Source organism: Antennarius striatus, chromosome 8 (assembly GCF_040054535.1).
Source record: "Antennarius striatus isolate MH-2024 chromosome 8, ASM4005453v1, whole genome shotgun sequence".
In the NCBI taxonomy this organism is placed as follows: Eukaryota; Metazoa; Chordata; class Actinopteri; order Lophiiformes; family Antennariidae; genus Antennarius; species Antennarius striatus.
In genome coordinates this window covers 22,630,847-22,644,046 of record NC_090783.1, presented here as the reverse complement: position 1 = coordinate 22,644,046, position 13,200 = coordinate 22,630,847, and the positions used below count along the sequence as shown (strand labels likewise).

The 13,200-nt window shown below is 39.5% G+C and overlaps 2 protein-coding genes across 2 annotated transcripts; one reads left to right on the top strand and one right to left on the bottom strand.

Moving 5' to 3' along the window:
* Nucleotides 1-1,070: 1,070 nt before the first annotated feature.
* Nucleotides 1,071-4,276, bottom strand: tppp2 (tubulin polymerization-promoting protein family member 2). Its single transcript, XM_068322270.1, has 4 exons — nucleotides 4,057-4,276; nucleotides 3,033-3,224; nucleotides 2,234-2,387; nucleotides 1,071-1,404 (listed from the first exon to the last, which is right to left on the bottom strand). The coding sequence occupies exons 2-4, from the start codon at nucleotides 3,221-3,223 to the stop codon at nucleotides 1,213-1,215; spliced, it is 537 nt and encodes a 178-aa protein (XP_068178371.1). The 5' UTR covers nucleotide 3,224; nucleotides 4,057-4,276; the 3' UTR covers nucleotides 1,071-1,212.
* A 3,697-nt stretch (nucleotides 4,277-7,973) lies between these two features.
* ftr84 (finTRIM family, member 84) lies at nucleotides 7,974-12,869 on the top strand. Its single transcript, XM_068322639.1, has 7 exons — nucleotides 7,974-8,684; nucleotides 9,002-9,097; nucleotides 9,214-9,447; nucleotides 9,569-9,725; nucleotides 9,887-9,943; nucleotides 10,120-10,173; nucleotides 11,160-12,869. The coding sequence occupies exons 1-7, from the start codon at nucleotides 8,112-8,114 to the stop codon at nucleotides 11,699-11,701; spliced, it is 1,713 nt and encodes a 570-aa protein (XP_068178740.1). The 5' UTR covers nucleotides 7,974-8,111; the 3' UTR covers nucleotides 11,702-12,869.
* Nucleotides 12,870-13,200: the final 331 nt, after the last annotated feature.

Genomic DNA, 13,200 nt, shown 5'->3' with positions numbered 1-13,200 from the left:
AGGAAATGGGTACCCCAGAGTAGGGCTGTCACGATTAGTCGACTAGTCACGATTATGTATTTACCACTTACTTATATAGCTGTAAACGTTGACATTAGCAATGATGACTTGATTCATTAGCCGCCCTTGGCATTCATATTTCATGTGTTTTCCATAACGTTAATAGTAATAATAATTCCATAGTTACAGCTGCCTACCTCATTGATGTTTTGTTAGATCCCGAAGACAAGAAAAAGAAAAATCTAAAAAATAAACCTCAAGCATTTATTTTTGTGTTGTTATTTTACTCAGCTCGTTGGGCTTTATGCTCCACAGCTAAACAATTGTTTGTTGCTACAAGCATATTTCATTAAAGGCTTAATGACCTATCATCTTAATTGTCCTTGTTTTTAGTTAGCATACACCTTAAAAACTTCAAGCTGAAAACGACAGTTATATAAAATAACAGTCATATAAGAACACATTCAGGCTGGTGCAATAAGGTGTATTTTTACATTCAGTTAATGTATGATCCAATTAGTCGACTCATCAAAAAATAATAATAATCTGTAATTATTTGACTATCAAAACCATTTTAGTGGCAACCCTACCCCAGAGTATGACAATCCTTACAGGACAAAGCATCCAAAGTAGAAAGTCAGACAGGAAAAAAACAGAATAATAGACAATCAAAAGACATTAAAATGTCTCATTCTCACTCACCAGTAACAAGGCAAAGAGGCGGCTGTGTAAACAGGCTGAGGTACGATATCACAGTCATGCAGGTTCTTATTGCATTTTTCCACATGTTTGACAGTACATTTCATGTGTCACTAATTTAATTTATCAACATTTATAAATGACATGAAATGAATAATAATAGGCATTTATTTGTATTGAAAAAAGCAGTGACACATGAAGGCACAATGTTAGGCCACACAACAAATCATGGTTAGTTCAGCAGAGTTTCAGAGTTCAAATCACTACAAATATACATTTATTTGTATTCTAGAACATGTCTCTTTTAGTTTCTGAAATCTCTATATTATTTCGAAATATATTTATATGATATAATGTATTAAATGGTCTACTGAATGCTAAGCCCACAGAACATGTGCAATTTAGATGTATATTTTTCCAAAATATCCATTGAAATCAGGTTGTTTTTTTTGTTTTTTTGAAGCACCAACATTGAGTTCATTAATTGAATAAAGTTTTTATTATCTGGTAGATTTAGGCTTCTTTCACTTTATCATCATAGGTGCCACTGCCCTTGTACGCTGCCACGTAGCCACTGGTGTCTGGGATGTCCTCGCGGCCAGCCTTTCCTTTACCTTTGCCTGAGTCATCGAATCGCTCCTTGTGTGATCCTGTGTATTTGGTGGCATCAGTTAGTCTATCCACTGCTGCTGCCTTTGCCACTTTCTGAAAACAGAAGATCGCAAATTAACAACACGATTACCCATTCAGTTAAAGGGATGGAACCCACAATCTTAGTCCCAGTTGAAAATTTGCACCAACCACTTAATAAGTAACCAGGGATTAGAGCTGAATTTTACACTTGCAGTCACTAGAGGTAAAGCTAGATTATGTCTTTATTACCTTTTATGGGACTGAATCTAATGGGGTTTTTTTTACTAATTTACTAAATTTTATCAACTGTTGATGTAAAAATATAAATGTCATTAAAGTGACTCTACGCAAAAAGTACAATATAATTTTGAAGTGGCATACCCACTGGCCCATCTCCATTGGCAAAATAATAAAACATCCTCCACACTTACATTTTATCCCTTCTGCCTATTTATGCATTATGAATTAAATTTAATCAACATTTTTTCTTCATCATTTCAATTACATATCTAAGTAAAATATGTGATTCATGTTTAGAAGTCCAAATGAAGGGCAGTGTTTGATGTCATCTAGTGGTAGGATGAAGAATTACACTGTGATGTATAATAATGCACCTCAGTGAGTCATTATACGCATCAAATATATACTGTGTGTATGTGTGTGTGTGCACAGGAGCATATATATATATATATATATATATATATATATATATATATATATATATATAGACACACACAGACTCACACTACTAATATCTGCTGTATGTGATAGAGAGTATTACTAATTTCCCAATGGGGAACAAAACGGTACATTAAAAAAATTTAAAGCAAAAAAACCCCCGACTCTCCACTCTCCCACCAGTCTCCATCCATGGATGGATGGATGGAGTTAAAACACTCACAGTGACTCCCATGTTGGCAGGCTGCTTGCCAGCAATGAGACCGTAGACCTGTTGGAGAGCCTCCTGCTTGTCTTTGCCTTTAAAACGTTTGGGAGCCAACTCTGTCAAGGCCTGGTTGAACTGCTCAAATGTGATTACACGAGCTGACTTTGCCCTGAGAAAAGACACAAGGCACAATTGCAAGATCTCCGCAAGCATTACTAAATATCTGAGGTTTGTTTGCAGAGCATTGAGTAAACAGATTATGCAATTCAATGTATGTCTTTTGTTTATTACTAGATAGCAGTAAGCATAATGACCTTCCCATATCTAGGACTAAATCACCATCAAGTACTTGAATACACAAGACAAAAGAATCTAAAATAAGAATGGGGTCTGAAATTAAGTTATATATCTGACTATGTTACTAGTGACTAGGATCGAAAGAGATGCCCTGGTGGAAGACAGCAACACAACCTGCTCGCCAAATACCGTTATCTAATGCAGAGCGATTATTTTCTCTATACAAAATTGATTTGTGCCCGTTAATTTTCCCACTGTGTGACTATTAAAGTTTTATTAGTCTTACCTTAATGGATGGCATTGTCATCAATGAGCTCAATGCAATCAAATGTGTATTTTAGACCTGATCTATATGGGTCTATATTAAACATGTTTTAATTTTAACAAGGTCACTTATCGGATGAAAATAATGTGATTACTATTACTGATTACTTGCTTTAATAGCCAAATAAACAATCAATATTCTTTGTCTTGTGTTGTCCATGCTTCGAAATAAATATTTAATTTGAATTCTCACTTGACTTTGCTGAAAACTATGTCAACATCTGTAGAGGTGACGTTCTTGCCATCACTGATCTGACAGTCCTTGCAGATCTTGGCAAAGTTCTTGCCGCTCATCTCCTTCCCTGTGGCCTTTGTGTCTCCATGGACTGCAAACTTCTGGAAGGAGGACTCCACCTCTGCTACAGACACTGAACCCTCAGCCATGCTGACAAACACAGTGCACACATCAGTGTAGAGGCAAACAGTGAGACTGGTTCACATACACAAACCTTATAATGGTAGCACATGAAAAATATATAGTGCCTGAGACACACAAGGGGACTGTTGGTAGGCAATATATAGAGAGAGAGGTAGGGTGGCAGGCAGCTGTTTCATAATGTGCCACCATGAGCAACTTGTAAAGGGTTGGTGCCTTGCTTAAGGGCACCTTGGCAGTGCTCAGGTGAGCTGGCACCTCATACTCCAAAAGTTTTGGTTAACGTTGGTTATACTTTCTAAGTTTATGAGGGTATTTAATGAAAAAAGTCACTAATGCTTGATGACTCTGAGCTGACTGTGAGTGAGCTCACTCTCACTCTCTTGCTCTCAGTCACACTTTCACATCCATCACTTCATGAGTGCTACTCAGCCTGCTCTTGCACCACTTTAATTTAATCAGGTCTATTTCCTAATGACTGCTTTGTTGTTCAATCTCCAGAATGAACAGGATCCTTCTCTTTCTCTTCTTCTCAACCACTCTCTCACTCACATAACATACAAAGATCAAGATGTTGTTAGGATGGAAAATAAGCAGTAGAATAAAAACATGATTTATCATCATTTACGTACAACGTGAAAAATTCCAGATACAGTATGAAGATAATTAATCACTGATTAAAATGATTTAATTGTGCAAAGAAAGAAGTTCTACATGTGCTTATGTTCATATAACTTGCTTGCTTTTTTGTAATATTGAATTTGATTTTTTTAAAAACTGACTTATACAGTTATGCAGGTTCGTCTGAAATGTGTTGCTAAAAGGAGGAAAGAAAGTGTACCTGCTGCTGTAAATGGAAAGATGCTGTAAAAATATCCCAGACTATCAGTTGCTCGACTCGTTTGTCCTCCTTCACCTCCTTTTCGGGTTATTTTTCCTCTGCCTCTCCTCCTCCGTGCCACTCCCAGAGTTTTCCACAGTGATGACAGAGCTGGGGAGATACAGACAGGAAGGCTAAGAGAGGAGAGGGGGAGGGAGGAGGTAGAGGGTACCAACCAGCACAACAATGACATCATGGGCAATCAAATCACACTTTTGTCTGTCTCTCTCGCCACTGTCAGCCTCTCTCCCTTGTTTTGCTTCCTTTTTATTTCCTCTTCAGATCTTTTCTGTTTTTTCTCAGAGACAGAGAACAAAGATCTTTTTTTTTCTCCCTTTTGTTGTCATTGGCCTCTCCAAGGAACCATCACCTTATCGTGGTGGAGAGGTTTCGGTGCCCTAAGGATCCTGGGAGCTATGTTGTCAGGAGTTTGGTACTCCTGGTAGGGTCACCCAAAGCAAAAGGTCTCAGGTGACGGGCCAGACAAAGAATGGTTTGAAGCTTGAAGCTGCTGTTGAAGCTGCTGACCGTGACCCGACTCTGGATAAGTGCTGGAAGATGGATGGATGGATGGATGGATGGATGGATGGATGGATGGATGGATGGATGGATGGATGGATGGATGGATGGATGCTGTCATCGGCTCAAGTGTCCTCCTATCAAACAGGAAGGCTGGGAGATGCTCGTCAAAGGACAAAGATTGCGACAACTTCAACCTGATATACACACTTCTTATAGGAAAGACAGGACAAGATGAATAACATACTTAAGAAAAACTCAAGCAATACAAAGGCTTTCCTCTCCACTCACTCAGCTATCCTCTTTCATCTCAAGAGGAAGGAAAAACAAGCTTGAGATATATAAAGTAATTTAAATAATAGGAAAAATTAATGAAAAATAAAAACACTGACAAATAAAATACTCTGTGATGGCAATAGCTCAGTCCACAAGGTCCTGGCTACTGGAGAGTGGCCGACCAAAATATTGAGTGTGAACTGATAGATGGTGGTAGAGGTGTTCGTTTACCTCCTGTTGCTAGCAGCCAAGGTGTCCTTGAGCAAGGCGCTGAACTATGTGTGTGTGTGGGGGGGGGGTGTCTGAGTGTGTGTGTATGTGTGTGTATGCTCCGACCTGCATGTATATGTAATATATAAAGTGTTAAAAAGTTTCTCCACTTAGGATAAATAGAATATAGTTTTTATTTGACTTTTAATACAGCTGATCGGTCATGAAACTCTGCCTAACAGACATTCAGTCAATTTAGTAGTAATTGTGATGACATATTAAGAATTATGCATGCAGTCCCTTCGGTATTTAGTATTTTATTGTCTCCTGATAAAAGATTAAGCCCTTGAATGGTTGTATAACTAACAATGTGTGTGACATTGTTCCTGCAGTGTCCTCTGGCGCTGCAGTGTTTACAGTTGGCATGGATTCAGGTGTTCAGCGTGCACCTGTAGATACCCATATGGTTATTTAGATGCCCTGTGTTTTGTTAACAGGACTAACAGACCAAGTTGTTTAGAAATCATGCACCATCATGAAACTCACAGGAAAACTGGGGGGTGCGTGAAGGAACTTTCTGACTCACAAATACTAGTCAGTCCATTCCTGATCACTTACGCAAATGTGTGTGTGTGTGTGTGTGTGTGTGTGTGCGTGCGTGCGTGCGTGCGTGCGTGCATGCGTGTGTGCGTGCATGCGTGTGTGTGTGTGTGTGTGTGTGTGTGTGTGTGTGTGTGTGTGTGTGTGTGTGTGTGTGTGTGTGTGTGTGTGTGTGCTCTGACCGGTGTGTGTAATTAATGTATAAAGTGCAAAAGAAATTTCCCACTTGGGATAAATAAAATTGTTTTTATTTCTTCGACTTTTCTTTATTACGGCTGATCGGTCATGAAACTCTGCCTAACAGACATTCAATCAATTTAGTAGTAATTGTGATGACATATTAAGAATTATGCATGCAGTCCCTTCGGTATTTAGTATTTTATTGTCTCCTGATAAAAGATTAAGCCCTTGAATGGTTGTATAACTAACAATGTGTGTGACATTGTTCCTGCAGTGTCCTCTGGCGCTGCAGTGTTTACAGTTGGCATGGATTCAGGTGTTCAGCGTGCACCTGTAGATACCCATATGGTTATTTAGATGCCCTGTGTTTTGTTAACGGGATGAACAGACCAAGTTGTTTAGAAATCATGCACCATCATGAAACTCACAGGAAAACTGGGGGGGGGGTGTGAAGGAACTTTCTCATTCACGAATACCAGTCAGTCTATTCCTGATCGCTTACACTGCAAATGTGTGTATATACACACATAGTATACATTCAGTAGTGGGCCATGCATTTTACACCTAGGCCTTCAGTGATGTACTATTTAATCAAAGTTGTATAATTACATCCCATAATACTGTAAGTGGCTCCCATTGCTGCCACCAATGTAAGTTCAGGACTATGACGTTTATAACGTCTCTCAAATGGGACAAAAACCTTCACTTCTGAAGAGGCTTCAGCCCTACTCCTTTGATTGTCATTCGCTAATGTCAATCAAAGGAGTTATGTCGCTAAAACCACGACCTAATGGACACACACGTTCTGTGTGTCCATTAGGAGACACAGAACGGTGAGGGTTTTTTTTTTTATTATTGATTATCAGTCTAAAAATGTTTCATTTTGAAAACGACATACAGTATGTGCGGAATGTCGCACAGACAAATGCCTGCATCTGTGCCTCTTGACAGGTCTCGGTCATGTGACAGGTTTCTAGCAGTTACTCCCAAAATTATGCCCACAAGTAAAAATGAGTAAAATAACATCCTTCGGGAGACTTTTGGAAAGAAGAAAAGGTCCAGTGAGGAGACAGAAGAGCCTATGACTTCCAAGAACACAAAATCTGCATTTAAAAGATAACACGAGGAGTCTTTCTTACAATACGGGATTATCCACAGGTGAATCTCATGCGCTGAGCCCGCTGTGTATAACATGAGGCGACAAGCTAGCAAATAAGTCATTGAGACCTTCAAAGCTGCTTCAGCACTGGAGATCACAGCAGCAAAGAATTGAAAGACGACGCTTTGAAGTTTTTTGAACGAAAAAATACATGAACACAAAGGGCAGAAGCAAATAATGATGATGACCACCATGTCAACAATTGTGAGCAAACTGAGAGCATCATACTTAGCGGCTAATCATACCTTTAACTGTTGGTGAAGATTTGATGCTGTCCTCCACTAAGGACATTTGCAATTGAACTGAATAATTACAATACATCCCGCCTCAAAGCGGTGATGTATTGTAATTATCAGTGTTTGCGTGTTCATCCGTTAGTCCGTTCCTCCGTCCGTTTGTCTGTCCGTTAGTTAGTCCACCAAATATGTTCGCAACCGTTGCAGATAGAAAGATGAAACAAAAAGCACATTATTAGGGCGGCAAAGGAGATGAAAATGAGATTATGACCTTGACCTTGAGAAAAGTAGGTCAAGGTCAAATTTCAACTTTTGCGCACTCAGGAACCGGATAAGATAGAAAGACGAGGGAGAAGGCCAGTGTGAGTAAGACCGTAGATTGGAGCTACATCTCCAGCTTCTCCCCCACCAACGAACAACTAATTTTCTGTTAAACAGAAATAATACGGAGAATGTGTGGATTCCTCTGAAGATGAGATCTATTCATTTCTGGGGCTTTTTTGCTGACAACACCTTACTTTCTGAGTTTATTTGAAATTCCTGCTTGTCAAGCACGTTCTGTGGAAGCTGCAGTCCTCAGTACTTTCACTCAGATGCTGTGGGAAAACATCACCTGTCTGTTTACACAACAAACAAAGCATTGGCTTTAAATATCACCTGAGAACCGAAAGGTCTCTGGTTTATAAGGGCATCATACATTCACATTGTGTCTGGACTCTCTCTGGACCGTTCCTTAGTATTGCTTGGCAGACTCATATCAACATTTTGGGGATTCACCCACACTAATTTACTGGAGACTATTCTGATCAAGAGTTTTTAATTCATCCAACATCACAATGGCTGAGTCTGGCTTCCCTTTACCACCAGATGCTTATTGTCAACTGTGTGTCGATACTTTGAGAGACCCAGTCACAATCCCTTGTGGAGACACTTACTGCCTGGAGTGTATTAAGATCTACTGGGACCAGTTTGACCACATGGGTGTGTACAACTGCCCACAATGCCGCGCAACCTTCACACCACGGCCCATACTGAAGCGCAATCTGCCCGACGTAAACATTGAGCCACGGCACCAACTTCCGGAGCTGACTCCTTTCCCCCACATGCACCGGGAATCCTTCTGTGATTTCTGCGTCGGCCGGCGAAACAAGGCTGTCAAGTCATGCCTCATGTGCTTGGCGTACTACTGCGAAACACATGTCAAGCCTCATTATGAGTCATCCACCTTCAAGAGACACAAGCTGGTGGATGAGACAGGCCACCTGGACAGGAAGATCTGCCCACAGCATGAGAAAGGCCTGGAGCTGTTCTGTAAATCTGACCAGATGTGTATTTGTGTGTTGTGTACTGTCCGAGAGCACCGCAGTCACAATATTACATCAGCAGAAGAAGAGCGCATTGAGAAACAAGTGAGTCTGAACAGATTGTGCAACAGTATTTGTGATACCTTGGCTTTTTGTGGACTAAATAAAGTAAATTAAAAAAAAATAAAAGATAACCACTACAGTGTAAATTCAATGCTTCATGAAGGTAATTGGTGTGAGAGAACAGGATGCAGAAGACAGGGTTAGATGGAGGCAATTGATTTACTGTGGCGACCCCTGAAGGGAAAAGCTGAAAGGAAAAGAAGGAAGAAGATTTTAATCTGTTTCCAAATAGATCCAGAATGTGAAATTGAATATATTTCTGGTTCTGTGTAGTACTTATTGTGATATTCTTCCACTAGAAAGTCTTGGTTGTCACCCAGTCTGAAGTCCAGCACATCATTCAAGAGAGGATGAAGGAGCTGCAAGAGCTAAAACACAATGTTGATGTTCTTAAAGTAAGATCAGATATTATCTAAACAAATTTTTAAAAATTTTAAAATGCAGTGTGAAACTAAATATTTTAGGAGTGACAATTTTTTCCAAAATGTCCATGTCTGATTTTGCCTTCTAGAGTGGTGCCCAGCGAGCACAAGCAGAAAGCGATAAAACTTTCCACGAAATGCTGCAGGCGGTGGAGCGGTGGAAGGCCGAAATTCATCAGATGATAATGGCCAACATGCAGGCAGCGATGTCGCAGGCTGAGGGTTACGTAAATCGTCTAGAGCAGGAGATACAGGAGCTGCAGCGCAGAGATGCAGAGCTACGGCAGATCCTTGAAACAGAGGACAACATTCACTTTCTTCAGGTGCAGGAACATAATACAGGGGGATTATGAGAGGAACTTAAATGAACCTTTGTTAAAGCAAGTCTACTCATTGGTTTATGTTGCTAACTTGCTGACTGACTGTCTGTTTCTTCTTCAATAGAATTTTCCCACCCTGTGTATACCTCCTGAGGCCATGGTGCCCAAAGTGCTCATCAACCCCCAGTTTTCCTTTGGGGAAATGAGCAAAACAGCCACAGAGATGAAGGAACATATAGATGACATCTGCAAGAAAGAGTTGAGCAAAATTTCAAAGACAGGTTTGTATCAAGTAGATTTTTTTTTTTTATGCGGTGAGGATTGCTGCAGTGGATAACTTCAGACCAGTTCAGACCAAATATTTTCAATGTGACAGAAGTATAACGATAAATAAGCAGGTCAATCGAACTAGAACTAATCTAATGGTTCATTATCTTTACAGTTAGCGAAACCCCTGTGTACATACTTTTGCCAAGAAATGGAGAGAAACGGCTCAAAGGTAAGAGTCTGTCTACCTCCTAATATCTGTAGGTCTGCCCATTTACCTGTAAGCACGTGTAAATCGTGAGGCTAGAACATGTGACATTGTTACTGTGTTCAATTTGAGTAATTATTTACATGTGAAACAAGTGATCAAGTGGAATTTCTCACTAAATAATACGTGTTTTATTACAGTTCCCTCCAGAGCTGATTTTCAGGAGCCAAAAACCAGGACAGACTTCTTAAAATGTGAGTAAATGTTTATGGTTCAATCAATTTGTTGTTTTGAGGTGTCTTTAATGTATGTTTCATTTAAATATGATGGCAAGTACACAAGACATCAGATGAAGTGAGAAAGTCCCAGCCATGGTGGGGGTAGTGTAACAGTAGAGGTTGGGTGATGGGCTATGCAAGACTGCTGCTCAAGAAACAGATCTTTATTAACTCTAGATTTGAAGCCTAAACACCATTGGTCTTATCGCAGAGCTTACTATATACGTGTAGCACTTCAGTGGCACAAACGTGCCATTTCATTATTAAAACATGTTAGTGAAGTGTCATAATCTAAAGAGCCTAAATGAAGACACATACAGTACGCCACAGACCAAAGGGAACTCACTGATTCCATTTGAGAGGCACAAGGGCATGGGAAATTACCACATCCTGGCCTTCTTTGCAATATTGATATTTCCTTGATGGCCACATTTATTTTATTTATTAATATGTTCTTAGATATTTAGTTGGGGCTCAGTTGGTAGAGCAGGTCGTCCAATGATTTTAGGATTGGCGGTTGAGTTCCCGCTCCCCTGGTGATTTGTCATTGTGTCCTTGGGACAAACAATTTACCGTCCTTGCCTCAAGTGAGAAACTCGTTGGTGTGTGAATGTGTTTGACTGATCCCTTGGTGGTCGGAGAGGTCGTGTGCGCTGATTGGCTGCCACATTTCCAACAGTCTGTCCCAAGGCAGCTGTGGCTACACATGTACTTTACCTTCACCAAGTATGAATGAAGAGTGAATGAATAATGGATCAACTGTACAGCATCTTTGAGTGTCTAGAAAAGTGATACATAATTCTAATCCACGATTATTATTATTGTTGTTGTTGTTGTTGTTTTTGTTGTTGTTGTTATTATTACTAATGTTAATTAAAAAAGGAAAAGTTGATACATTTTTGGCAGCTTCTTGATCAATAGTTAATAGTTAATAGTTATGGATATTTTTTGTCTTTGTTCAGATTCCTGCAAGTTGTCATTTGATCCAAACACAGTCTATAAGGAGCTGTTGCTGTCAGATGGTAACCAGAAGGTCACTCGCAAGAAAACGGTTCAATTTTACCCCGATCACCCAGAGCGCTTTGATGGATTCTCCCAGGTCCTGTGCAAAGAACCTCTCTCTGGTTTTAGATTTTACTGGGAGGCAGAGTGGAGTGGGGAGTTTTCCATTGGCTTAGCATACAGGAGCATCAGTCGTAAGGGGAAGAATTCACACAGCCTGCTGGGCTACAATGACAAGTCTTGGAGTCTTCTCTGCTCAGACTCAGGCTACTCTGCCTGGCACAACAAAGTAGATCAGGACCTACCCAATGCTCCAAGAGCCACACGGATCGGTGTTTATCTGGATTATGCAGGAAAAACTGTGTCCTTTTACTCAATATCAGCAACGATGGAGCTCATCCACCGGTTCAAAGCACAGTTCAGTGAGCCTCTGTATGCTGGATTTGGTGTGGGCTCCTCAGTTACTCTTTGCCAGCTGAAGCAAAATTCCATGCCTTATTAGGACTTAAAAAAACAATCCAATGTAAATATTTTATAAAGAGTTTCTTCTTATCGTGATCATAAGCTCTTGTAATATGTGAATATGTGATTAAGTCTTGCTCAAGCTTTGCTTGCTGGACATATTCAAGCACAGGTATTGCATTCATGTCTGGAGAGATGTGCTCAAATTTCAATATTGTGAAGCTTTTATTAATCCAAGACTGAATAAAGAAAACTGACATGTGCAAATAAATAGCAAGGTCATAAATACAGCATATTTCTGTATATTGCGTGTTTATGTAGGACAAAAAAGATCTCTATCATGTTTTTGTTTTTATTGTATAGCAGATACCACTTGCCACATCTGTTCACAAAGCTGTGGAAAATAGTGAAGTGATTTGCGATCCTTGCGTAAAAAATATATTCTGTTTATTGAAAATAAAATAATTCTAAATACAGAGAACGTTCATCCTTCATGACCCAGCACTCCTCTGGCTCCTCAACTGGTTAACAACAGTAGCTGCAGTTTATTATTTTACAACACATCACATTTCAGGGGTGAACAATCAACAATCAGAACAATTGATTCTGGTAAAACTCTTGAAGTACACCTATTGGATAATCTGTTGCTGTGATGCCTGGCTGTTTGTCTTGGTTTGGTGCTTTTACGCTTTTACAGAAAATATGAAATATTCAATGAAGCAAAAGGCCCTTACAGTCACATTGTTTGTCATGATTTTCATGGACATTTTCTTTTTGGACATGGTAGCTATTCCACTGCAAAAATTTATGATTTCTGCAAAGTTTTATAGAGTGTGTTTTTCTTTGGAGCGTTCTAATTGTCGCTGTCAGGTTTTGAAAAGGAATGACTGTTACTCTAATAAAATTGGATTCTGTTACATTTGCTTTCATTTTTATGGACAAAAAAGCTAATATGTCAAATAAATGGTAAAAAAAAAAAAAAAACTAAAAAAAAAAAAAACGTTGTCACAAACAAGGTGAAAAGAAGTCTTCATGTGTTCCAGGCTCAGATAGATGGAAAATTACCAGTAAGCAATAAACATTTGACATGTAGTGCTTTAGGACTCTTTTTCATGTGCACTAAATGATGTAATGATTGTAAGACAGTCCTCCCATTCCAACAAGCATCGAGGACCCAGCTGAGCTTCTCCTTGCCTCGATGTCATCTGCATCATTTTACAGTTTACTTCAAAGTACTGATAATTAGTAATTGATAATAATAATAATTTCACAACAGTAATAACTGATCTTTTACCTATGCAAGTAGGTCAGTGTGAAATTTTGAATTCAGGGCTGTAGCGGAATGTTGTCGTTTCTGACTGCATCAGTTTTTGTTTACAACAACTTGGTAAAGATCTGGCCTTAATTTTGAGTCCAGAAAAACCTGTTGTAAGGTGAACTTTAGTTCTGGAAATGAAGTGAAAGTTACTGGAGTGCATTTTCTGCCCTAAAAAGGCAGCTCTGGATATGGGATGCCACAGGCAGCTGTTCCTGCCTCAT

Coding starts and splice junctions, on each gene's coding strand:
- tppp2 (XM_068322270.1), bottom strand. CDS start 3,223: ATGGCTGAGGGTTCAGTGTCTGTAGCAGAGGTGGAGTCCTCCTTCCAG. Junction 2,388..3,032: donor ATAGTTTTCAGCAAAGTCAA/GTGAGAATTCAA, acceptor GTCTTTTCTCAG/GGCAAAGTCAGCTCGTGTAA. Junction 1,405..2,233: donor CTGCCAACATGGGAGTCACT/GTGAGTGTTTTA, acceptor TTCTGTTTTCAG/AAAGTGGCAAAGGCAGCAGC.
- ftr84 (XM_068322639.1), top strand. CDS start 8,112: ATGGCTGAGTCTGGCTTCCCTTTACCACCAGATGCTTATTGTCAACTG. Junction 8,685..9,001: donor AAGAGCGCATTGAGAAACAA/GTGAGTCTGAAC, acceptor TTCTTCCACTAG/AAAGTCTTGGTTGTCACCCA. Junction 9,448..9,568: donor ACAACATTCACTTTCTTCAG/GTGCAGGAACAT, acceptor CTTCTTCAATAG/AATTTTCCCACCCTGTGTAT.